General features: G+C 44.0%; 1 protein-coding gene across 1 annotated transcript; it reads left to right on the top strand.

Moving 5' to 3' along the window:
- Positions 1 to 26,194, top strand: LOC311245912 (uncharacterized protein; the record flags this gene model as incomplete). Its single annotated transcript, XM_084335936.1, has 5 exons — positions 1 to 95; positions 5,122 to 5,212; positions 6,438 to 6,599; positions 25,864 to 25,979; positions 26,180 to 26,194. The coding sequence occupies exons 2-5, from the start codon at positions 5,131 to 5,133 to the stop codon at positions 26,192 to 26,194; spliced, it is 375 nt and encodes a 124-aa protein (XP_084192062.1). The 5' UTR covers positions 1 to 95; positions 5,122 to 5,130.
- Between the last annotated feature and the right edge of the window lie 644 nt (positions 26,195 to 26,838).

The raw sequence follows: 26,838 nt of genomic DNA on the forward strand, positions 1-26,838 counted from the left end.
CTCGACCGGACCAAGAAAGACTTTCTACTAAAACATCTGGATCAAAACGTTGATCTTGTGGAAACAGAGATCAGACTGTGGACACCACAACATCTGTAAGTACGATTATGTTCACATTGTTTTCCTCGTATCGCTCCTTCCTCGCAGCAGCGCCACTCGAAAGGAGCCTTGACGTTGATTGATTGATTGATAATTGTATTAACAGATTGCAGAATGGGTACAATACAGTACAGCTCAATACACACAATTGTTAAGGGGATGCAGACCAGAGAAAGACTTTCGTCTTGTTTACATCAGGGTCCCCCATTTTCAATTCATCATAACATAGACATACATACATATAGACAGTACTGCTACATCTATACATTTATCACATACCAGATTTACAAATACAGTACTGTTTTTGATACAAGAAGAGTCTAAAAAAGAGAGTATACATTTGACGAAGAAACTGTACATTCAGTGGCGTAACTCTCTCTCGCCAGGTGTGCGGGGGACAGATTTGTGGGTGTGGCGAGTGACGTCGCTGGGGGGGGTTTGGGGGGGGGGGGGGCCCTCTATACCTAGATTTTCTTTTAAATACCAGGGGTGCAATACCGCATTTTTTGTATCTTTTTTGTATCACAAACAGTACTGTATTTGCAAATCTGGTATGTCATAAATGTATAGATGTAGCAGTACTGTCTATCTGTATGTCATGCATGTCCTGATTAATTGAAAATGGGGGACCCTGATACAGTACAGCTCAATACATACAATTGTTAAGGGGATGCAGACCAGAGAAAGACTTTCGTCTTGTTTACATCAGGGTCCCCCATTTTCAATTCATGACTGAGCTGTACTATACTGTACCCATTCTGCAATATGTTAATAAAGTGTTCAATCAATCAATCACTTGGCCCCAGAACCTGGATAAACACTTAGATTCCCAAAAGTAGTGATAGACTGTAGCCTGTAGGTACCCAGGTCTGTTTGACATTTCGAACATATTTAAAGGAGATATTGAACGGCCCATTTTGTTAGTTCTTTTTTCAATACGTTGCTGCAAACTATTATTTAAAAAAAATATTGAACCACACAGACAGCAATCAGAATACTGGCATTTCCATAACGCTTTGCCACCGCGCATTCAGTCCACACTGCAGCTTTCATCTCTACAGTATATTTTCAAAAACATGAGGAACAACTTTGCTTGAATTGTCTTTATTATGAAAACTAAAACAGGACGTTTGCATATTCTCAATGTTGCTGTCGACGTCGTCGCGGTCGCGTCGATGTGGGGACTTGCTTCTTCAAACCGGGTGGACAAAGTTTACAGACAAACGTTAGATTGTTTCCGTCTGAGTCAGTACTGACTTTAACGTTAAACTATTTTAAATCCCCAAGCACCGACGTCAAGAGGAAGAGGTAGAGTTCTCTGAGCGAGTGCTGCTCTCGACCTGCTGCTGGGCTTCTGCTCGCAGACGCAGATTCAGCTGTTGTTGTGATGAGTCTGATGACGTAGCAGGGGTTGACAGGCGCGTTGCCAGATCGGTTGGTTTTCCACATAATTTTAAAGCCTGTTTACGGTGTATTTTAACTGGGTTTTCGGCTGAAATACATATGAAATCTGGCACATCTTTGAACGCCGTTATAACAGAGTGCTGAGAATGAACGCACTTTTGAACTCCTAAGTGCTCCTAACTACTAAGTGCAAGCCCAGATAAGTACTCGCTATTTGCATATCAATAGCGCCGGTCGTATTTAACACACCTGACGACCGGCGCTATTGATATGCAAATAGCGAGTGCACTCCCAGTTGATTTCAGGAACACACCACTGCACACACACACACTGCTGGTGTCGTCACTGCTGCTGGTTTAGCTCTAGGCAAGGGCAAGAATGCGACCCCCATCTACTCCTCTTTGCATAATAATAGGACAGGTAGTCAGAAGGGGGGGGGACATAACTGCATTCTGAAAAAATGCGGGGGACACATTCCAATGTCCCCCGTGGGAAATACGCCCCTGTGTACATTGGAGGAGGGGGGCGGGTTGGGTAGGTGGGGGGGGGCGTACGCGTAGTCTTTGGGGGTAACTGTACATTAGATTATCGACGAAACCTTACTTGGTTCCAAGAAGAGGGTCTCGTGTATTACTGGGTTAGGACGCGTGAATATTAAAGGCAACCAACTTGTGTTCAGCTTTTCTCTGATTGGCCGCGAACGCGGCAGGCAAGCGGCAGCCGTCCCAAATGAAATCCATCAGTGGAGGAAGCGGCTGCTGACTGATTATGAAATGAATGAATGAAGCACGGAGCATAATGTATAATGTTATTTCGCGTTTGTCGCGTTTGTAACGTCATAACATCAGTGGAGGACGCAGGCTGCTGACTGATTATGAAATTAATTAATGAAGTGCGGAGCATAATGTATAATTGAAGCGCGGAGCATAATGTATAATGCTATTTCGCGGATTAACGTCATAACGTCAACGTCAAAATAATGTGAATCCCTACCCTCCTTCAAAACCGCTCTCAAAGAGCACCTATGGGTGGCTGCAATTTAAAAACGGGCCCCTGTAAATGTCCAACCCCCCCCCATACAGTTTCTTCCCCTTCGAATGTATATATTTATGTTTCTTATGATCTATGTCTCTTATACAGTACTGTATAGTTGTATGTCATAAGTGTCATTATGAATTGAAAATGGGGGACCCTGATGTAAACAAGACTAAAGTATTTTTCTGGTCTGCAATATTATTGTTTGTATTGAGCCGTACTGTATTGTACCCATTCTGCAATCTGTTAATACAATTTTCAATCAATAAACTTTTTTAAGGAACAGCAGTAATGCTGGCCATTCATCAAGTGAGACATTGCTGATTGTTTATTTATTTTATAAGACAAGACTATGACTACCAACTGCCTAGCCAGCCGTGTATCAAATTTGGATGTAATGATAACGATAACGTTACCACACTGGCTCGTTGATTTAACTAAGCCAAGTGAAGTTACTAATACTTACCGTTATTTGTGCTTCAAATGTCGAACGAAGTTGTAAGTTGTTGCGTTTTTTTGTTGACCACCACATAGTTTTTATAAGCAAACGAAGCAATCTTTGATATAGTTTTCCACTGGATCCGTCGTTCTGAATTGTAACATTACTTCTCCCGCGCAAATTGATTGGATGCTGTCGGATTGTTTCAAACAAAGTGGGCAGTAGATAGGATCTTTGAGCCAAGACACAATTTACATTTAACTAAAACGTTATTTTCTTTGTGCTCAACAAAAGAGAAATAGTGAGGATATCCATGTGTAAAAACTCGATTACTGGGTGCCGCCATGACAGTCTAGACTGGTGTAAACAAAACACGCCCACAACGTGCAGGTGACACAGGAGTCAGGACTGCGCGAATGAAGTGTCTATTTGCTGGAAATTCATTAATTCACAGCACATTTAATAATTTTTTAATGTTGGGCATGGGGGAATGTATCGAGTCTTCTCAAGGCAAAAGGCTCAAGTCCAAGTGAAGTCACGAGTCATTGGTGTTAAAGTCAAAGTCGAGTTGCAAGTCTTTTTTGATTTGATCAAGTCAAGTCTAAAGCATCAAATTCGTGACTCGAGTCTGACTGACTCGAGTGCGACTAGCGTTGGCTCTGGCGATTGTCTTTACTCGCCACGTGGCGAGTGGTCTTCATGAATCACTCGCCAAACATAAAAAATACTCATTTGGCGAGTAAAATGGCCTAATTTCCTCCCCTGAGTGCTACAGTGTAGGTTAGTTTATTAGGACAAGTGCATGACGGTAAGGTTAGTTAGGGTTAGATTTTTCTTTTTTTCTTTCTTTTAAATTTCTTTTCAGATAATGGTCGAAGAAGTGCGTCTTTAGTCGACGGTGAAAGATTGGATGGGATTCGGCTGTCCTAACTGGGGTGGGTAGTAGGGCTGCGCGATATAACGATAACGATAAATATCGCGATATATTTTAATAATCGATATCGAATATCGAAGAAAAAAATATATCGAAAAATCTTTTTTCTTTTCTTCTTTTTTTGCCCTGCAACAGGGCAGTTTTAAAACCAGAGACAGTGGACAGACTTGTCTTTCTTGCCTGCAACTTAAAGTAATGGATTTGCTTGTCCAAATGACAATACTGACCAAATTGAGATTTATTTTTCTCTTGTCCATTTATTTTGTTTGCTTTCTAATTTAAAATACAGTTTGAAACCGTCTGTACACAGTAGGCTATGTGTGCTAGCAGAGCTAGACTCCAGTCACGAGTCACGGTGCACATGTGCGGTGGTTTGTCCACCAAAAAAGCGCCAAAAGATCGAAAATAAACTAGCAGAGCCAGAACTGTTCAACTCCCCTGGAGCCACAGCCAGCAGAGAAGCCGGTTTACTTTCGCTTTTAAACCAGCTGCAGCCTGAGAACTGGAGTGTGAGGGGATGCAACACTAAAGATGGCGGCAACGACAAAGAATTGCTGCAAAATAAACATACATCTGTTGTTTAAAAAAATAAAACAATTTAGATAATTTAGATAAGATAGTACTTATAACAATTTAGATAATTATCGATATCGAGAAATATGATAACATTATCATATCGTTATCGCGATATGATTTTTTGCCATATCGCCCAGCCCTAGTGGGTAGTTCATTCCACCATTGTGGGGCAAGGACTGAGAAAAGGCAGGTTCTCCTTGATGACTCTCCCGGAGCTCGGATAGGAGTGGGTCTGAGACGGCCAGAAGATGCAGAGCGTAGGTGTCTCTTGAGGGTATGTAGTTAGAGACCATTGACCGGAGGTAGGCGGGAGCGGTTCCCTTTGCCGCACGGTATGCCAGGTCGAGGGCCTTGAAGCGGATTCGTGCAGCAATGGGGAGCCAGTGCAGCCGCTGCGTTCTGAATGAGTTGAAGAGGCTTGGTGGCAGTGGCCGGGAGGCCAGCAAGCAGTGAGTTGCACTGTTGCAGTAGTCGAGGCAGGAGATGACTACTTGATTGGACGAGGAGTTGGGTGGCTTCTTTTGTCAGGAAGGGGCGGATCCTTCTGACGTTGGTGTAAATAATTTTTGGCAAATAATCCACTGCGTCCACCATGATGAATTTGTTTTGGGCATCTTTGTGTCAACGTCTATAGAAACCCCTAATGGATTGTCCAGATGTCCACACGATTCCCAACACCCGTGGCAACAAGGATGGTCTGCTGGACATAGACGAGCTTGCCAGAGGTGATCATTTTACCACTTTATTTACATTCTTTAAACAAATGTTGTTCTTAATTTCTAAACACCTCATGGATGTCAATCAATCTACATTTTATTACGGACTCAGGGTCCATATAAACATACATTTCTACATAAGATTTCTTAAGACCGCTTGGGATGGAAGTCCTGCAGCCACAAACATCTTACTTGCACTACACCATCTAGCCCTCTTAAGTAATATTATCATTTCATCATTATAAGCTACTTGTTTCTGCAAGCTTGCTTTTTTGTAGTTTGAGTGCAGTTTTGAGTGGTGTACAATATTCTCAGAACAGATACATCTGTACACATAGTAAACTAACAGAGAACTGAGACATCTTCACTACATCTGTACACATACTGTACTAAACTTACTGAGAGAATATAGAATCAGTATTTTCCCCAACATATAGTATTTTCCTTAACATAGATATAGTATTTTCGCCAACATAGATATAGTATTTTCCTCAACATAGATATAGTATTTTCCCCAACATAGAATCAGTATTTCCCCAACATATAGTATTTTCCCCAACATAGATATAGTATTTTCCCCAACATAGATTCAGTATTTCCCCAACATAGATATAGTATTTTCTAGGGCTGACCTTCGAATTTCTTTTGGAATTCGAAGCTTCGGGGCCGAGATTCGATTTTAATTCGAAGCTTCAAGATAAAAAAAATAATAATAATAATATTTTTTTTAATGTTGTGGGACTTGTACAGCACTTTGTTCAACTTTGTCAGTGCTGTAAAGTTGAAACCTTTTAAAATCTTAGACAAACAAAACACTTTGCTTTCATGAAATATTGTAAGCCGTCATTTGAGGCTTTATAAAAGCAGCACAATGAACACAAATCTGTCAGTGCAGAGTCCGACCTCATCTTAAATAACAAACAGCATTGCTTGTTGTAGTTAACAAAGAGAGGCAGAGTTGATTTTGCAACAAAAAAATATCATATATATATATATATTTTTTAAATTTAATAATCTAATTTTATTTTCATATTTGAATCCCATGCCCATCGAACGAAGCTTCGAAGTATTTAAGACAGCCCTAATATTTCCCCCAACATAGATATAGTATTTTCCCCAACATAGATATAGTATTTCCCCCCAACACAGATATAGTATTTTGCTGGCTTGTTGCAGTGTTCTTGCTTGATGCAGACATTGGTTGTATTAACTTGTATATCTTTTTACTGTCCAGAGTCGTTGGAGGAGGATGAGGAAGAAGACGATGAGAGCGATAAAGACTGGAGCTCACATAGTGGACCTGCAGCAGAGGAAGAGAAGGGAGGGGGTGGTGAAAACTCAGAAGATGAACGGGGTAAAGAAGAGGAAGATGAGGCAGAAAGTGAAAAAGAGGAAGGTGAGAATGACGTGGGATGGGAAAACATTATTAAGTCTAAATTATATACAATAATTAGAATTTCTTGGATAGTTAATCAAGCTTTCAAATATTTAGTTTCAAAAGTGTGGCACTATGACTTTTAATTGGAATGCGATGGATTTGCACAAAGTGCCATCTCATTTATGAAAAGTTATTTATCATGTAGAAGACAAAGAGTGTACAATGGCAGCATGTCTAACTGCAAATGGCTAGATTGTGGCTTGCCACAGGGCAGCTGTCTTGGACCACTCCTGTATTCCATATTCACAAATGATTTACCATCTGCTTTGTGTAAAGCAAGTATACAAATGTATGCGGACTATTCCACACTGTATTTTCCTGCAAACACTAGTGGTGATCTACACAGTTTTATCTTCAGAGTTATATGCAGTAACTAATTGGATATAAGCTGGTATTAAACATCTCAAAGACCAAATCCATTATCCTAGGAACCAGTCACAAACCAGGGCCCTCATTTATCAACAATGCTTAGAAAGTGTTCTATTTTCGTTCTTAACACTTTCAGAGCCCAAGCTTAACCTTGATTTACCAGTTGAATGCCCACCATCCACTTCAATGTTAGTGTTAATAACGCCTAATCTATGTTTAAAATTATGGCTATGTGTCTAATCGGCCTGTCGCTTATCAATGACTCGTTTTCCAGTCAACATTGTCGAAGCGGATTGTTTTTTTATCGGTTCATTTTCGTTTTATAGCATTTTGAAAAGCCCTCGTTTTCAAGGAAAATAAAAAGATTCCATGATAAAAGACGTTTACTGGAATATTCTAGAATACACAAAAACTGTCATTTTTCGGCCTATTTATGAATAGTTTTCAAATAAACGCTAGATTATCGATAGTATATGTGTACTTATGCACGCTAGAGAAGCGAGCTGAAAAATCGATTCTCTCATTTCCTGATCAGCACACACACACACACACATATGGCACACGCTGATATCTCTGTGAAAACAGCTCTGATTATCCTAAGACTGGTAAAATAGATTCCTTACCTCAGATCAGATGTTCTCCAAAAAGATTATTCCAATTCCTGATCGCCATTCCAAATATCGATCGCGTTTATTGATTCAGCGCTGGGTACTGGAAATATGTATTCCACGCTGTTTTGCGGCTCGGCAATGACTTGGATCTCTTCGGATGGCTTGCCGGAGAAGTAAGAAACTGGATTTCCCCCCCCCCCCCATGTGTTTCATTCAGTCTAATCCAATGGGGTGCAGTACAACAGGGAGAGACGATAGGGGGTGGTATTTTCCCAATGGAGCTCAGAGAGCGTTTGCAGCACTAACGTGAGACTAGATTGATGAGATATGAAAAAGAAAATCGCTTTGTCGTCGCTGCACTCAGCGGTCGGCATGAACTAACGACATATAGCGTCGTTGGCACTCAAAGTGTTAAAACACAGGGTGTGGCCACTCATACCCATGTCTTTTTTCATGCGTGATTCTTGCTCATACACACCTGTCAGCCAGTGAAAACGTTATTATGAAGAGAAGAAACTATTATGAAGAAACTACAGAACGTCGGATTACCGCCGGAATTTCCCCAGCCCCCGGGTTTTCCCCAGCGCGTCCAGACGGGACATCGGCCCTACGCTGGACTTTCTTCACAGTTCCGTGACAGTGGGCCGATGAACTTCGCACGGCATTCAGTAGTCGAACTGGGCCATGCTCAGGTAGGGCCGGTGATGGCATCCTCTAGTATTGGTACTGTCACTGCCGCCCGTTGTCCCGTGAGACGACCGGGCGGTGTATGTGCAGCGCGGGGGGCTGTGTACTCGGGTGAATGTGTACTCGGGTGAATGTGCACAACGTGTAATGTTATTAAGTGTTTTTCCCAGTATCATGGCGCGCGCCACTAATGCTAATGCTGTTGCTTTCGGGGCTCCACTCCCGTGTGTCGGGGGGGACGCCGAGGCTGTGCTTCCCCCACTTAACCATTACATCGCTTGGGGACAGACGGTGTCTAGCGTTAAGGGTTTAGCCGAGGCTTATCTACCTTTTACACAGGTGGACGGCCTGATGGCAGGGCTTAGGACCGGTGTGCCATGCTTAGAGAAGCAGTTGGTTTCGGTCCTCTGCCAAGACATGGTAGAGTGGCACCCCGCCCGGAAGCTGACACCAAGGGGCGAATGACCTGACTCCCACTGCCATGCCTCCCACCCACAAAGCAGGCAACTCCTTGGATCTCATATTTTCCCGTAACACCACGGTAGGGCTGACCCCTATTAGTCGACTAATCGGTCGAAAGGAGCCGTAGTCGACTAGCCAACCTCTTAGTCCAATATATATATAAAAATATATATATATATATATTTATAATCTTTTATTTTTATTTTTATTTTTTTAATCATTCTTTCCAAAAGAAAAGAGGCCTAGAAGCGTGGCTAACGCTAATGGCACGCATACCAGAGACTAACTGCCTACGAAAACAGGCACAGAGGCACTGAAAGAGGATTTCACCCATCTAATGAACACACTAGACTAGACAAATATCAAGATGTATCCATCAGTGGACCAATTGCATGCTTTTGCAGAGGACAAGAAGCCTTCAGTCGACTCCTTCAGACATTAAGCACCCCCCACGGCCCAAATGGAATGATACAAAAATAAATTTCTTTAAAGAAATATTATATATATATATTTTTTTTGTTGACTAACGGCAAATTTTTGGCCAATCATAGTCGACCATCCAAATCCTTAGTCGGGGACAGCCCTACACCACGGTAACTCCCCTACATGTATCTGACCATTCCTTCATATCCTTCTCACTAACTCTCATGCTTAACCGAAAGGTCTTCACCCCAACTCAAACCGTCTCACTCAGACGCAACCTGCCCTCCCTATCCCCCTCCACCCTCTCCTCTGACATACTATCCGCTCTACCTCTGAGTGACACCTTCTCTGCTCTCCCCACAGAGATAGCAACCTCCACCCTCCTCTCAGTCCTTGCAACCTCCTTCGACAAGCTCTCTCCCCTCGTTGAGAAACCTGCCCGCCGTTCCCCACCCAGTCCATTGCTGACGCATGCAGTGAGAGAACAAAGACAGGTCCTGAGAGCGGCTCAGAGGAAGTATAGAAAGTCACGCTTCACTGCTGACATCGACACATATCACAATTCTCCAAAACCATTACTAATACCAAAGCTTCTTTCTTTCACCATAGGATTGAGGCCTCTGCCAAGAATCTTCGCAAACTGCATGCTACCATGTCCTCCCTCCTCACCCCCCCCCCCCCACCCCCTCCTCCCTCATCTTTCTCTGCCGAAGACTTCGCAATCTTCTTTGAGGAAAAAGTGGAGAACATCCACAGCGCCTTCTCCCAACCCCCACCCATTCCAAATACTGAATCGAGAACCTCATCCTTCACTCTGTCATCTTTCTCTCCCATTACAGAAGCCGAGACCCTGACACTGGTAACGTCGAACCGTCCGACTACATTCCAGCTGGACCGGCTACCCTCCCCACTCCTCCAGACCATAGCACCGCACATCCTCCCATTCCTAACTGCAACCATCAACTCCTCACTCAACTCGGGGGTGGTCCCCACCTCCCTAAAACAAGCCAGAGTCACGCCCCTCATAAAAAAACCAACCCTGAACCCCACCGTCATAGGCAACTATCGTCCTGTCTCTCTTCTCGCCTTCCTTTCTAAAACACTTGAACGTGCTGTATCCAACCAACTTACTGCTTATCTCTTACAGAATGACCTCCTAGACCCTAATCAGTCTGGCTTCCGGACTGGCCACTCCACAGAAACGGCCCTCATTGCGGTCACAGAGGCACTTCACTTAGCAAAAGCGAAAGGCCTCTCCTCTGTCCTGATTCTCCTAGATCTATCTGCAGCCTTCGACACAGTCAACCATCAGATCCTCCTCGCGGCCCTCGCAGGAATGGGAGTGGCTGGATCTGCGCTGACATGATACCTCAATGACTTTTCCTACCAAGTGTCATGGAGAGGGACCCTGTCGGCCACCCGCCCCCTGCGGACGGGTGTCCCCCAGGGCTCGGTCCTAGGACCCCTTCTCTTCTCCCTCTACACTAAATCACTGGGTAACATTATCACGTCTCATGGCTTCTCGTATCATTGTTATGCCGATGATACTCAACTCTTCCTCTCCTTCCCTCCCTCAGATATCCACTTCTCTGAGCGGATCTCGGCCTGTCTGTCCGACATCTCCACCTGGATGACGACCAACCACCTCAAACTGAACCTAAGCAAAACAGAATTGCTCCACCTGCCGGCCAAATCCTCCCCCCTGACCAACCTTTCCATCACAGTCGAGAATGCAGCTGGGACCGCGTCCCTGACCGCCAAGAACCTTGGTGTTGTCCTCGACGACCAGTTGAACTTCTCTGCTCACATCGCAGCGAGAACCAGAACCTGCAGATTCCTCCTGAGCAACATCAGAAGGATCCGCCCCTTCCTGACAAAAGAAGCCACCCAACTCCTCGTCCAATCAACAGTCATCTCCCGCCTCGACTACTGCAACGCACTGCTCGCTGGCCTCCCGGCCACTGCCACCAAGCCTCTTCAACTCATTCAGAACGCAGCGGCCCGCCTGATCTCAAACCTACTGAAGTCGGCCCATGTCACCCCACTTCTTAGGGACCTGCACTGGCTCCCCATTGCTGCCGCCTCAGACCTACTCCTATCCAAGCCCCGGGAGAGTCATCAAAGAGATGCCGCCTATTCTCAGTCCTTGCCCCACAATGGTGGAATGAACTACCCACCCCAGTTAGGACAGCCGAAACCCGTCCAATCTTCCGCCGTCGACTTAAGACTCACTTCTTCAACCATTATCTGAAATAATAATAATAAAAAAAAAAACTCTAACCCTAACTAACCTTACTGTCATGCACTTGTCCTAATAAACTAACCTACACTGTAACACGCAACACTTTGATGAGCATTGTTACTCAGCTGATAGAGTTGTACCCTTCCTGATGACTTGTTGTACAGAACTTGTAAGTCACTTTGGATAAAAGCGTCGGCTAAATGACTAAATGTAAATGTAATTGAATCGGCCCGGCAGGTGGCTGAGTGGGCTGATGAAGCTTATATCGCTGTAGTACAGAATTTAGCGGCAACTAATAACATTGCGCAGTTGGCTGCTTTTCTGTCAAATGGTGTCGCGCGATGGGGTCTTGGCAATAGTATCCAGCTGCAGGACCGGAGAACACAACACTCTCAGGACCGAAGACACTCTCAGGACCCATACGAGGCTCCTCCCACTAAGACACTCTCAGGACCCTCGCTCCCATTGGCTGATTTGTGTCACGTGACCGCCCCACCCAATGGCTGAATTGGAGTATTGCACTGCGGGATTGATTGATTGATTGAAAACTTTATTAACAGATTGCAGAATGGGTACAGTACAGCTCAATACACACAATTGTTAAGGGGATGCAGACCAGAGAAAGACCTCAATGCAGTACTGTTACATTTGTGACATACAGTAAATATATACAAGGGGAGGCTTGATCTCTCTCTCTCTCTCGGCTCCCACGGGGTACCTCTCGGCGTGCCGAAGCTTTTCCTAAATCACTTCCATCATCGAAAACGAGGGGAAAAGGTCGGCTTGCGACCCTGAACATTTTGCGTGATTTTAAAAACGCTGTATTAAGTGAGCCTATTATAGGCTCCACACGAGCTTTCTACCGTGGGTACATCTGGACGTCCCGCAACTTTTACCCATTCACATGTAGCCCCGAAAACGCTTAGAAAAGGAAAGTTGAAAGCGTGGAATAAACTCGCCGAAACGGTAAAGTGTCCCATGGGTGCGCCGTGTTTCCGATCCGTGTGAAAATATTCACGGCCATAGAGGAGACCGTGGGACACCTTTTTGCAACCGGATATGCGTCTCGAATTTGCTCCCACGCGGCGCGCGAAATTGTGCAAGAAAGAATCGGACATTGCCAAACCACTTTGGGGGGGCACTCTCCCCCCCGGTCTTGTTTACATCAGGGTCCCCCATTTTCAATTCATCATACATTTACAGTTCCCTCCCCCTTTTATATATTTACTGTATGTCACAAATGTAACATGTAACATGACTATTATATGCAAGTCTTATAGCCAGGGCCCCACACTGCCCCACACCTCACAAGCCAGAGGTGAGCGCATGGTCTTGTCAGCGGCTGCTGCGAGACCCCCGACCAGTGGCCATGTGTCCCCCGCCCAAGGCAACCTGTAGACGGAGAGACAGGCTCTCACGGTGCCGGCAGGCCCCGGCGCCCGAGGGATTGGCTGAATTAGATGGACGCGCCTCCTTTCGAGGAGTAAACCGTCGCCATCTCACTGTGTCTAGCACGCTCTCCATTCACTCCCCCCCAAGTTACGTTAGGGTACACAAGGCTCTGTTCTGTCCTCTCTGGCGTCGGGCCACGTTTTCGCAGTGAAGCGTAAGCGGCCCGACATATCGCTTATGAAGACGGGCTGATACCCAGCGTCTGTCTATGAGAATGTTGTACTGTCAGGAGGCTCCCTCGCCACACGCTCGGCGTGTGCGCTTGGTGAGCCTGGTGTTGTATGTGATGACGGAGCAGGTTTCCCCGTCTCTAAAAAAAATTGTCGGAGTGGGAACCCTTGGCCCGTGAGGTCACAGCGCGGGTTCCCCCAGCCCCGCCCTCGCCAGGCTGGGTATTACGCTTGTGCCTCTCTCGTCCGAACTACCAGTCCTAGCAGCGGCAGTGCGTCAGGCACGTGTAATTTGGGTGATAGTAATATCACTACAGGGCTACGGTGTGTGGGGGTTTTCACTCTAGTGAGGGCCACACATCATGCATGTCCAGCCGTAGAGCAGGCCATCCCCAGCAAGCTGATCGCTTTGCTAAAACGGGACAATGCTCAGTGGGGGAGCCACCTCATTAATAATAATAATAATAATAATGCAGGACCTGTTCATAGGTCTTTAATTGGCATGCAATTATCCTCACACACACACACCGGAACACACACGCATGCATTGTCTTTGTAGGATCGCAGATGCGATTCGTCTCTGCGATTAACCCATCCCGTCATCCTTCCCCCCAAGGGCAGCCGGGAGCAGACTGGTGTCGGCGAGGGCCGCGCCCGGGGACCAATCCAAGTGCTCCTGCCCGTCTTCGTCAAGGACGCCACAGCGTTAGCGATCTGTTGTGCATGTTTTTCCATTGGGTTCATCTTATCGGGGGGGAAACCCTTGCGAGCACGGGGAGAACATGCAAACTCCACACAGAAAGGCCTGGGAGATACCCCACCTGGGTACCTGGCATCATGGAAACCTGGTCCCCAAGCGGGAATCGAACCCTGGACCTTCTTGCTGTGAGGCGACAGTGTTAACCACTACACCACCGTGCCGCTACACCAGGAGTGATGACGTTCCCCCTGTTTCAGACCGCCCCTTTCTGTCGGGGTTCCCCCTTGGGTGCAATTGCCTCATTGGTAGAGTCAGGGTGCGAAATCCCAACCCCATGAGATACCTTGCTCGCGCGGTCGGCGAAGCCTGGGTTTGCAATGCACAGCGGGAGGGACCGGGCCACCTATCTACGATTCTTAGCGGGCCAGCGCCAGTCCGCAGCGAGGCCGTTTTGCAATTTTTACCACGTGTGGCTACAGAAGTGCCACATGTCTGTGTGGATGGAGAGAACGTTGAGGCTTGTGTTACAGTTTGCACACCCCCACCCTCCGTTTTTGGGTTTGATACAGACTCTATTGTCGGAGTCCACGGCAGTGACAGCCCTGGCCGACGAGATTCAATCTCTGTTGGCGAAGCAGGCCATTGAAGACGTCACAGGCTTCGCGTTTTCTTATTGGCAGAGAGATGTATCCGTGAGTTACAGGACCTGCACTGCAGGCCACTGACATTGTAAATGGGAGGTAACCCGATGCAGTCGAGGCTGTTGTCCTTCTGCTCTGCTTTCTCTATTAACACATTGACCGCCAATCACGTTGTACGACGGGTTTGCTGGTCATGCGAATTCTGCCAAGACACGGCGTACAACGTTATTGAGATCATATTTCATTTTTTCGCCATGGTATTCATAATTCCGCCACCCAGCCTCTGCTGAGACAGTGGGACTCTGCACAACAGTGCAACGCTTCAATACCGCCGCCTGGTGGATGATCGGGCGAGTTACAACCGGAAATGGATCTGGTGATCTTGGTGCATCTGGGAAATCCATCCGGCAGTCACATATTGTTGCGGGACTCTAGACACACATCCGTGTATATGGATCGCTGCCATAACTCAATAATCGATATGATTTGGGCGTTTATTGCGCCATACAAACCGGAAATGCATCTAGTCGATCAACGTCAAATAAGTGGGATCTTTTTCCTCCAGTCTCATCGGCGAACGGTAAGAGGACAGTAATGTTATTTTCAAGGCGATTGGGATCAACCCATACTACATAAAGCATTTACTGACGATCATCATCATTAGGTGGCTTCTTCGTTCCGAAGGTTGCTGTTGAATGCCGATGGGTTGTCTCTATCTATCTCAGGTCACTTACTCGAGATATAACCCTGTGGCCGCCCGATATCCCCCAGCGAGGTGCTAAACTCGCTAAGTTCTCGGGTCAATTACTATTTCTATCAAGCTTACTTCATAGTCACTAGTTAGTTATATCCAGTTGATATGAAATATAAGCATAGAAGAGTTGTTAACCTCTTCTTTGTTTGTAATAAACCGAATGTATGTCTGGGAGAACTCTTATTGCCTATAATAACAATAATATTATTATTATCATTATCATCATTATTATCATCATTTTAGGAAAGGCCGGTAATGCTACTCATTTGAAAGCCTGATATTACTTCACCGTCACTGCCACTATCCTCATTTGTGAGGAAAGGCCTGTAATGCTACTCATTTGAAAGCCTGATGATATTACTTTGCCTACAACAATAGTAATTATATTAGCGCAATAACACTTAATAATCGTTTGCAAGTCCCAGTACCCCTTATCAATTCGACAGATCCATCAATCCGTGGTACCGATCGTCCGGCCCTGCAGTGGCCAGACTCTCAGTTTCCCACAAATCTGATGGAGCCCGTCGAACACAGAGATACCGGCGCCCGCAAACAACCAACAGTGCCATATATATATATATATATAATATCCTCTATATAACTTTAGCTGAAAAGCAGTAACCAGCAATTGATTCAATCTGCATGGCCTCCAGAATATAGCTATACCGTTACCTCCGACGAGAGCAGGGCGAGGCCAGCGTCGTGACACATTGCAATAGAAAGCAGTCCACGAATTCAATAGGTATAACAAAGTTATTTTAATTAGAAAAAGCAAGTTACAAAAGAGACTGCATTGGAAATGTCCAATTCAGTAAAAGTGAGTATAAAACAAAAACATCTCTCTCTTAGCATAGCAAAAACTCCCTTTGTCATTTAGAGATTTAGAGCATCTAAAGAAAAAGCAGAGTCTTGTCATAGGGACGCCACCCTGAAAAATAGACTGATTCCGTTCCAATACATCGCTCAATGGTATCTGTTGCTATAAGAATGGTGTCTGAAGTCAAAAAATGAAAAATCTGCTCGACGAGACTGAAGCTGTGACTTATATACACAGGTCCGTAGCGTCATATAGTAGGCACAGTAAAACACTCCTCCTTCCAACTTGTATCTTTGCCATTGGCTCCTGTCTACTCCACCAGCCAATCAACGCACAATTCAGCAAGGATGAACTCTCCTCCCCTTCTAGTTGTTGTAACTGGGAAAGTAATAGATTCCTTGTGGCTGTGGAAAAGCCCCTATTACGTCATGTTTGCAATGATCCAAATTCTACAGAAAGCAGATATAGCATATATATATACATGTACTATTCAATACTCGTATACTTAAACACTGATTGACATGCCCAAACATCATATATGTATTTTGTAGTTTACAGTGTATAATAGTTCTCTGCCTCATAACTGTAAGGCAGTGATTCTCTCCTCTGCTCCTCTGCTCCTGTCAAGGTCAGTGCTCTGTGACCACATTCCTGCATTCTGTGCTTCACAGCACAGAGGCCTCTTCTCTCCATTCTGACTGTGCATATTCCATTAACTGTAGTATAGTTTATAGTGTATATAGTTATACAGGTTATATAAGAATACAAAAAGACATCCGTCATATCAGAGGCCTACTCGTCCTGTTATCAAGCTTATAATACATATATTTAATCCTTTATAATGCTTAATATATTACATCATACAAGGGACACAAGTCAGAGAGAGAGAACAGGATGTCAAAATACAAAAAGGGTCACAGTTGCCTATCACTCTCTAACCCATTCTGTCCCCACTTCTTCTCTCTAACTCCGTGACTCCGCCTCTCACTCCGCTCCAATCACAGACGTTGTCTACCCAGCCTCTTCTTGGTCTTCCACTTCCTCTCTTTCCATCCACCTTCCCCATCACCACCTTCTTGAACATCTCCCCGCTGGATCCTCTCAGAACATGCCTGCACAACTCCATCTTTCTCTTTTTCAACCTCTCCAGCAGCTGTCCTCCTTGCATATCCGCTCTTCTCAGTACCTCCTCATTCTTGATCTTATCCTTCCATGTTATCTTGAGCATCTTCCTCAGCGTCCACATTTCAAAAGAGTCTATCATCCTCGTTGCCTCTTCATTCAGCGTCCATGCTTCTGCTCCGTATGAAAAGACTGACATAACATACGTTTCCAAAATCCTGGTCTTCGTTTTCCAACTTATGTTTCTTCTCAATAATTCTTTATGGTTCCAGAATGCGCCCTTTGCAATTCCGGTTCTTCTCTTAATGTCCATGTTAGCTCTTCCACCTTCACTGATCTAGCTTCCAAGGTACATGTACTCCTTCACTTGTTCAAGTTTTTTTTCATCCACCTGTATTTTACAAACAGTTCCTGGTGTTTTTTCAATGATCATTACTTTAGTTTTCTTTGTGTTTAGCGACATTCCATAGTTTTTGCATTTGACATTCAGCTTATTCATCATGTCCTGTAGATCTTCTTGACAGTTACAGACTATAGCAGTGTCATCCGCGTATCTTATATTGGTGATGTTCTCTTTGCCAAGTTTTACTCCTTTCCCTCCTCTCAGACCTTTTTTCATCAGTGATTCACTGTACATATTAAAGAGTACAGGGGACAAGATGCATCCTTGTCTTACACCCTTCTCCACCGGGAAGTCTCTTGATTTCTCCTTTCCTATTCTAACATTAGCCTTCTGCCTCCAGTATAAGTTGGCAATTATTCTTCGGTCAGAAACTGGTATTTTGAATTCTTCCATTGTTCTCATCAATGTTGTATGTTCAACTCTGTCAAAGGCCTTCGTGAACTCGATGAAGCAAATATACAGCTTCTTCTGTTGGTCTATCGATTTTTCACCAATGATTCTGTGTTGGCAGATTGCATCTCTTGTTCCTTTTCCTTTGCGAAAACCCATTTGGTTATCCGAGAGCTGATGTTCAATTATGGGTTCTATTCTGTTCTTGATGATTTTCAGGAGTACTTTTGATGCATGAGATATCAAACTGATAGTCCTGTAATTGTTGCATTCTGTGGCTCTTCCGGTCTTTGGGATCGGAATGAACATTGATTTTAGGAAATCATTTGGAATATTTCCTGAGTTATAGATGTTGTTTACCAGTTTTACAAGGAGCTCGATGCATCTGTCACCAGAGTTCTTAATCAGTTCAGCAGGGATCTCATCCTCGCCGGGCCCTCGTCGCTTCCTGATTCTACTGTGCAGGCGCACCAACCAACCTGTAGGAGTCGCTGTCCACAACGTCTGATCCCCACCCACCAGCTTCCCACCCCCTAATACTGCCAATTGTATTAGTATGAACGACCAGCCAAGCTGGTAGCAACGCCGAGAGCTGGGCTCTGACCCAGCATCTCCTGCGTTGGTGGCGAGCGCCTTGCCCACTACGCCACCTAGCCGCCCTGTTATTATTTATTTTATGTTATGAATCAGCCTGCCAAGTTTCATAGATATGCCCCCTAAGGAAAAATATGCCCCATAGCCAGGGGTGTACAGTGCGATATATATCTCGCACGTGCTACAGCAACAGCTGTCTGTGCGATGGATGGATTTACTTCACTAGCACTGGTGCGATAGGGATTCGGTTCATATAGATACTCTTATTTTGAAAATCCTGTAGCGGGTCTCATTTCTGCCCACGCGCAGCTCCAGCTATAATAACTAGGATCGACAGCTAGCAACATTCAGGTGCATATGATACTCTTATTTTGAAAAAACTCCGTGACAACTCGACGAGTCATATCCGCCCTATCCGTGCTTGCAAGCAGAGCAGCGTGTTGGTGCGCACACAGCAGTGCGCCTACACGTCCCGAAATAAGTCCGGTGTGTTTTTTTTTTCTCGCAACGGGTCAAATGCATCTACATGCTTTGCACTGTCGCCATTCCTTTATGCGCACATCGCCCGAAATTAACGTTTATGTACCATTACAATCACTACAACGTTAGCAAGCTAACAAGCTAATCCTGATCAGGCAGAGCCAGCAGACACAGTGTGGAAAGGGAAATGGGGGGCACTCTCTCCCCTTCCCTGTGTGTGTGTGTGTGCGTGCGTGCGTTTGGAAAGACGATGAAGTCACTAGTCAGGACTCAGGACAGGAGTATATTATAGTAAACTGAGGATGGACAGATAATGTTGATATTCAAATATAAAAAATTTCGAGAGGAGTGGAAGTTTGAAGACTAGACTACAATATGATGCGGGGGTGGTGAGTTGAAACAGTGTGTGTGAATGAATGAATGTAAACTTTATTTAACAGATTGCAGAATGGGTACAGTACAGTACGGCTCAATACACACAATTGTTAAGGGGATGCAGACCAGAGAAAGACGTTTGTCTTGTTTACATCAGGGTCCCCCATTGTGTGTGTGTGTCCCAACCGACCCCACTTCTATGTTTCAATAAATTATTTGCATTTAAAACTATTAACGCTGACTCATTCCTTCAGTCCACTCAAAATTATGCTAATATTCCTTATGTTGTTTATGATATTAATTGAAAATAGCATATGAGAGTATTACTATTATAGTAATAATAACACATGGCGATATACTAAATGACAGCCAAACATGGCACTGCAACTAAATAACACAAATACAATAGGCACATTTGTGACTGTTACAAATATAACACGTTTTATACTTGTGCTACAAGATTTTGGCCTGTGCTACAAAACTATCAACCTCTGTAGCACCAGTGCTATGTGCAAAAAAAGTTAACGTACAGCCCTGCCCATAGCCCCCACATTTTTAGGGTACCGGTCGAGGGCCTGTTCACAGACACTTCGGTTAACCTTAATTTACAGGGGGAAATCTTTTTTTTCTTTAAAAAAAAATTGTAGATAACTTTTGAAATAGCACCAAAATAACATTCTAGAGTTGAAATTGTGAATTTCCAGGTATTTCAAGAAGTGACCGGTAAAGGGTTAATAATAATAAGGGCCAAGGCTGGCTTAAATGAAACATTATGACTTACCATTCTTGTCCGCGTCCTTCTGATGTGTGTATGTCCCTCCGCCTCGGTCTCACCTTGACGTTGAATCAACCACGCCACGCAGGCACTTCTCTATGGTTCCATATGGAAACGTCCGTCATGGCGGTGCCCGTCCGGTATAACGTTGATTCCAAAAAGGATGTCGCCATCTGGTAGATCGATATGTCCATTGGCTGATGCTATATTCCTTACTGCATACTGAATTCAGCCTTGCAATAACTAAGTATTCCATGGGGCTGGGGGCAGCCCTGGTGCTGCTAGCTTCTTCCCCACACGAGGCCCTGCTGTGGCTGCTTTGGTCGGGTCGCTGTTTTTTGTGATACATTTATCCAATGAACCTCTCATCGAGTTATTGAACACTTCTTTTTTCTTTGCCTTCTTTCGTTGTAAATTCCCGGAGCCAAATTTCCACCCTTTATCGCGTTCTGTCGTCGACATTGTGTTAAATTTTTTTAGCACCACTCTCACTCAGTCATCCACCTTACTCTACACACCTGTGAGTGACCACCACTGCCACCAGTCCACGTGCCAGCGCTTAACACAATGGGGACCAGCCACGAGTTAATACGTGTTTCGAATCCATGCGTTGTGGACCAGAGGCACGTATATAGCCGTGGCAACTTGTTATTGTTTTATTCCATATTAATAACCGGATCAAGATCGCCGATCGACTCTGCAGATCTACTCGACTCTGTGGAATCGGCAACATGCAATACCGGCCAGATCCTCTTAGGGGCGCCATCGCTCCACTGCAGTACCATTGTGGGCGAATGGATTTTTTTTTTACCCTCCAACAGAGTATCATATTACTCTAATCCCAAGCGAACATCATGAACCGTGTATCACGGTTCGAATCGCAGATCTCACCATGGAATAAGGGGATTTATCATCAACCAATGGACATATCGATCTACCAGATGCCGGTCGATAACGGGGAAATGCTGTAGGATATCCCACGGGCTGACAGTAAAACCTTATTCACCTAAATTACAGCCGGATTAGACATTGTTGTGAGACGCAAGCATTCGATCAGTGAATGTGGCTACTTCCACGGACACTCTTGGTAATCAATAATACTAATCGACGTTCCCCGCCGCCCCCCTTTCATCCATAGATGCTATGGGATAGTCCAGTTCATAAGCAGTTTGTGTTATTTCATTAGCATATATACAACAGAAATGCCGTTGAATATAACGTTAGTAGCCTTTAGCTCTATAAGTAGCTTTCCAGAAAATATATGAGACGAAATCTGCGATAAAGCTTATATTCACGGCGCTATAAAATGACAACCTATTGATGAATTTTTTTTTCTTTAAGCCATTTTGAAGGGACTCTTTATGAACTCAAATGACAATGAGAATGGACAGATAGCAATACTATAAAGTATAGATATAGCTCTACAAAGACACATCGGTTTGTCAACAAACCTTGGTCCTCTAGCACCATATTAGACGGCGCCGAACGGTCATCAAAGTGTTAATGGCAGCTTTTTATATGCGCGCCACTTCAGATTGATGACGCACACATCACGCTGCCTGTCGCAGGCATAGTGAGGAGTCTAATGTGAAATATATAAGCATGGATGTAAGTCACATTAGACACCTGTAAGCAAAACTAGATTTTCGGTCTGATGGAAAGTGATTGTTAACATTATATTTATTTTTATTTGTATATATTTTAAAAAATATATAATTCTGGGGTGGCACCTCAGGGGCACCTGAGATTTCAGGGGGGGCATGTGCCCCTGGTGCCCCAGTGGTAAAATCGCCATTGTGTGCCGGCAATATGGCCCCTGCATTTAACCACACTAAAGGCCCCCTGGGCTGTCCAGAGAGATACCTGACTAGAAATAATAGGACCCCTGGGCTGTCAAGAAGTGCCCGATTGGAAATAATATCACACAGCATAACAGATACTGGGGAATTTACAACAGCATTTATATGGCAAGAAAATGCCTTCCTTATGTTCCAGCACATATTCTGGGACAGGTCGTTAAGTCATTAGTTTTAAGCCACCTGGACTACTGCTTGTGATGTATGTGGCTGTGGGTGTTTTGACTACGTCACCTTTCCCACTCCTGCCCTCTAGGGGGTGAGCACTTCTTAAGGTGACAGTTCATGCCGCTTTGGGCAAGGCTTGTCTTAAATACAGTCACATTCTACAACAGGGGTCGGCAATTCGGTTTGCCCACGGGCCAAATTTTCCCCAAGCCATTGTGTGGCGGGCCAATGATAATGAAAAATGTTTAACTCTGTCAAAATAAACGACATATACATGTTTGCACTGTCTTTTTTCTATTATAAAGTGCCTCTCACACAGTGCATAACACATGAACAGATCAGTCATTTGATTTTAATGCAGGTGCTCTCATAAATCGAATGTATTATTATTAGTATAACACATGAACAGATCAGTAAGGGTGCATTTGATTTGAAGCACCGACGGCGGGTGTATTATACATCGAATGTATTATTATTATTATTATTATTATTATTATTATTATTATTATTATTATTATTATAACACATCAACAGATCAGTAGGGTGCATTTGATTTGAAGCACCACAGCGGGTGTATTATACATCGAATGTACAACTCACCATAATGCAGGCAGACCTGGGCTTATTATTGTTTCTGCTTCCTCCTCAATCCATGCTAATGTTTGAAATATGTCAAATGTCCACTCGCGTTGAATGCCCACCCATGTCCACCCAACTTGAACACAGTTGCTTGCTTCATTGAACCCATTCTGCAATCGGTTAATAAAGTTTTCAATCAATCAATCAATCAATCAATCAGCCTCGTGTTGCCATGTGAACACGCAAGAGACACGTTTTGCGATAAACCCGTATTTTAAATATGACTCCTCGTTTTGTTTGTGTCTTGGAAGTCGTAGTTTCCTCTTCTGGCGCCTGAGTTGGTATTTCCTCTTTGCAAGAAGCTACCTAAAGATGTTTAATTGCATTACTGTTTAATGCCAAATTGTATTTTTCATTTAATTCAAATACCTATAGCGCGGCGCCGTCATTTCAGGAGCTTCTTCAAGCACTCTTTTTCTTTAAAGTTAATTGCATTGTTTTTGCATTGTTTTTAATTGCATTACTGTTCACATGCATGTGTGGTGCCGTCAGTCATGACTCGAGTAAAGATAAAGCTTGAATGATTTACTGAACTGGTGTTTTTATTTCATGGACTTGCGTGTTTCCCATTTCAGCACCAGCGCTGTCCACCTCACTTTGAGCAAGCCTATAGCACAGTACATTGCACTCACCTGTTATTCACTCTCAACATGGATAAAACATAAAGTATGCATATAATAAAAAGAATATATATATATATAATATTAATATAATATAATATAAATATAATAATAATAATAAAAAAAAGATTAAAATAAAATAAATATCATATTCTCAAAATAAACTGACGGGCCAGAAATTATTGCTGGCGGGCCAATTTCGGCCCGCGGGCCGCCTATTGCCGATCCCTGTTCTACAATAACAGCATCCACACCTCTAAGCCTGAGTTTTTATATAGTCAAATGATCAGATGCAGTCACTTACACAATCATTTAACTAGAATGGCAGGATGAGGTAAAATCATGTTGCCTCGCCCAAAATCGAATGCCTTACGTTACGGAAACCAGTAATTTATCGAGCCATTACTTATTGGAATAGCTGCCCAGAACACATACGTCAATTAAATAGCAAATCATCATTTAAACATAAATTACGAATGTATTACTTGGCTAGTGAGCAGTAGTCCAGTGGTTATTTATTTTAGTTTTTAATTATTTGTTCTTATTATTTTCTTAACTGTGACAGGCTGAATATGGTAATGCTGCCCTTTACAGGCAATAATTAGCTCTTCATCTTTCATGTGCAATATTGTTTTTTTCTTTCTTTTGTATGCTGTCTTTTTTGTAGGATTGTAATAAGTTAGATTGTTGTATTGTGTTTATACTGAATATGTGTGTGTATATGTATGTATGTATATAGTGTGTGTATGTATTAGGGGTGTAACGGTACGTGTATTCGTCCCGTGAATTTACGGTACTGGCTTCACTGTGCGGTACGCGCAGCCATACGAAGAATACGTCTCGTATACCACTAGGTGAAACTTTGCACTCTGCTCTCCCCTCCTCCGCTCACGTTTACTACACAGCCTAGGTGTCCCTAAAACAAAACCATTAATGAATTATTATGTTTGTAACACAGCAGGGTCATTAAAGTTTTACAGTTTTCTTTAGTTTTCTTGTTCGCCCAATAATGGTAACCAAGGGAGCGAACACACATGCCGACTTTCTCCGCTGACTTTCTCAGTCACAGCTAAAAAAAAAAAAAAAAAAGCACTACATACTTTTGGACTGATCATCTGAGCTCCTCTCCAGTTGCTGCTACTGTGTTTAAATCCAAAATATTGATAAATCCTCTGCCAATGCCATTGTTGTGTAACATGTCATCTGTTCTCTAGTCTTCTTCAGTCTCGGCTTCACATGAAATTAAATCCTCTCTACAAGTGAAACTGAAACTAAGTTGTTGCATAAGTTGTTAACTCATTGGACGCCACTCACAAATAAAGTCGGGTTAACTCACCGACGGTTGAGCGCCAAACCCGAGAAAAGTCGGGTTTTCTATGGTTATTTCTTTTATTCGATATTCCCATTCATAATCCATCGAGGGAGCCTGTGTTATCATTGGGAATGAGTCATCCTTGGAAACTGGTTGGGCTGTACGTCGATCTAAAAAGTCCGGTCCGGGTTTTCCTAGTCGGGCATGGCGAGCGGTTATAACTCTGTTGGCAACACGATCAGATAATTGGAATATTCTTTTTGCAGTACATCCTAGTCAAGGTAAGGGCTATATGGTATCAATCTTGCATTGATCGAAGAATCCCTTCCCCGCAATCCGAACGTATGTGTGTAATGTGTGTGTGTAAGGTATTCCGTTGGTGACGATCAAAGCATAGAAAAACGACCCCCCCCCCCCCCCCTTCACGCATTCATGAGGAAACATAACCGATAATATAGCGTTGATTTCAGATTGATTGTTGATATATGCGAGAAACGTCACGGTTTCTAGTGAAATGCACTAAACGCTGCATAGCGGCATTTTCTGGGATTACACAGGATTACTCTAAAACTATACTCATATTCACCACGGTATAAAACGGGAATGTATGGATGACATTTTTTTTTTCTCATTATACTCTATGTCAAATGGGCAATAGTTTTATATCCATTGCTATGATATAAAATATAGTTTGAGCCCTGCTAACACCGCCATGTATCCCTATTCTTTAAAGCGGTGGCATTCTTACCACATGGTAAAGGGCGACCTCTAGGCGCTGATTGAGTTAAGGGGGCAGTAGGCAATTAATTTACTCATTGGATGCCTGAACACAGAATGACACCAGTATCACTGACTACCACGGCAAGCCTATAGAATAGCATTCTATTTAATAATAATAATTATAATAATAATTATAAATATTCTTTTCCTGTTGTACCGAAATCGTACCGAACCGTGACACCAATAGAGGGGTACGTACCGAACCGTGGCTTCTGTGTACCGTTACACCCCTAGTATGTATGTATGTGTATACATGTATATATGTCTGTGTATATTGATATGTGGGACTTCGGACCCCAGGAAGACTAGCTGGTGCCATTGGCATCAGCTAATGGGGATCCTTTTTTAATAAATAAATAAAGATATGACTTTTCTCTCAGTTTCAGAAAAGGACACAGACTGGTTTGTAATCCAAGGTTATGAGGAGCTTGGAGAGAAAAGTGGAGCTAAACTACAGACGAGACTCTTGGAAATCCCGCTCAAGAGATTGTCAACGGTAAGATGGGGAAGAAAATATTACATTGGGAGTTGTTTTGCATAACCATTTGCAGATTTTATATGAGAACTTTTACATGATAAAAAATATAGATATACTATATATATATATGTAACCTTAATGGTTGAATATATAGAAACTGCGCCACTCTCTGTTAAGGGGAGAGACCCTCATTCATTGTTACACATTTATGTTCCCAGTTCCCAGACCACTAAGGCTGAGCCCGAACGTTCGAACGTTCCGCTGACATTCGGACTTTAATTAATAGGTTCGAACGTTCGGTGAAAAAAAAAATAAAGGATGCGCACGGGGTTGAGGTGATGTGAATGCGAGGCGCTCGGCTCAACCAGTATGGTCTGCCGGGCTGCAGCGGGATACTATTTCTCAACCAGAGCTCTATTTTGATTGACAGGCGATTCTGCCAATTACGTCACACCGCTTGCACCCGCCTCTGCTGTTACCACCAATCGGCAAGCCTCAACAGACTTACCGTAGCTACCGGGGAGCCGTAGTTAGCTCCCCGCCGAGGAAGTAATCGGTAACAAGGTTTCCGTAGGTGAACCTGCAGAAGGATCATTAATGAATACCAGCCTTTTTCGGCCACGGAGGGCGAGCTTCATGGCGGGAGGTGGTTGCGTTGGAAACAACAGCAGGCGCACGGTGGACAGACCCGTCCACCGTCTACCTCGGAACGGTGGTAGGGCGGACGGGCGGCAGGCGTGTTGGGAGCCCGGCCGTTCCGAGGTAGACGGTGGACGGGTCTGTTGAGCCGAGGCGTGCGCCTCTCCTCCCGGCTCCCCTCACCGTCGTCCAAGAGTGAATACCTGTTATTGAACATGTAACACTAACTATATAACGT

The sequence above is a fragment of the Notolepis coatsorum genome (genome assembly GCF_963971535.1).
Source record: "Notolepis coatsorum genome assembly, chromosome: 19".
In the NCBI taxonomy this organism is placed as follows: domain Eukaryota; kingdom Metazoa; phylum Chordata; class Actinopteri; order Aulopiformes; family Paralepididae; genus Notolepis; species Notolepis coatsorum.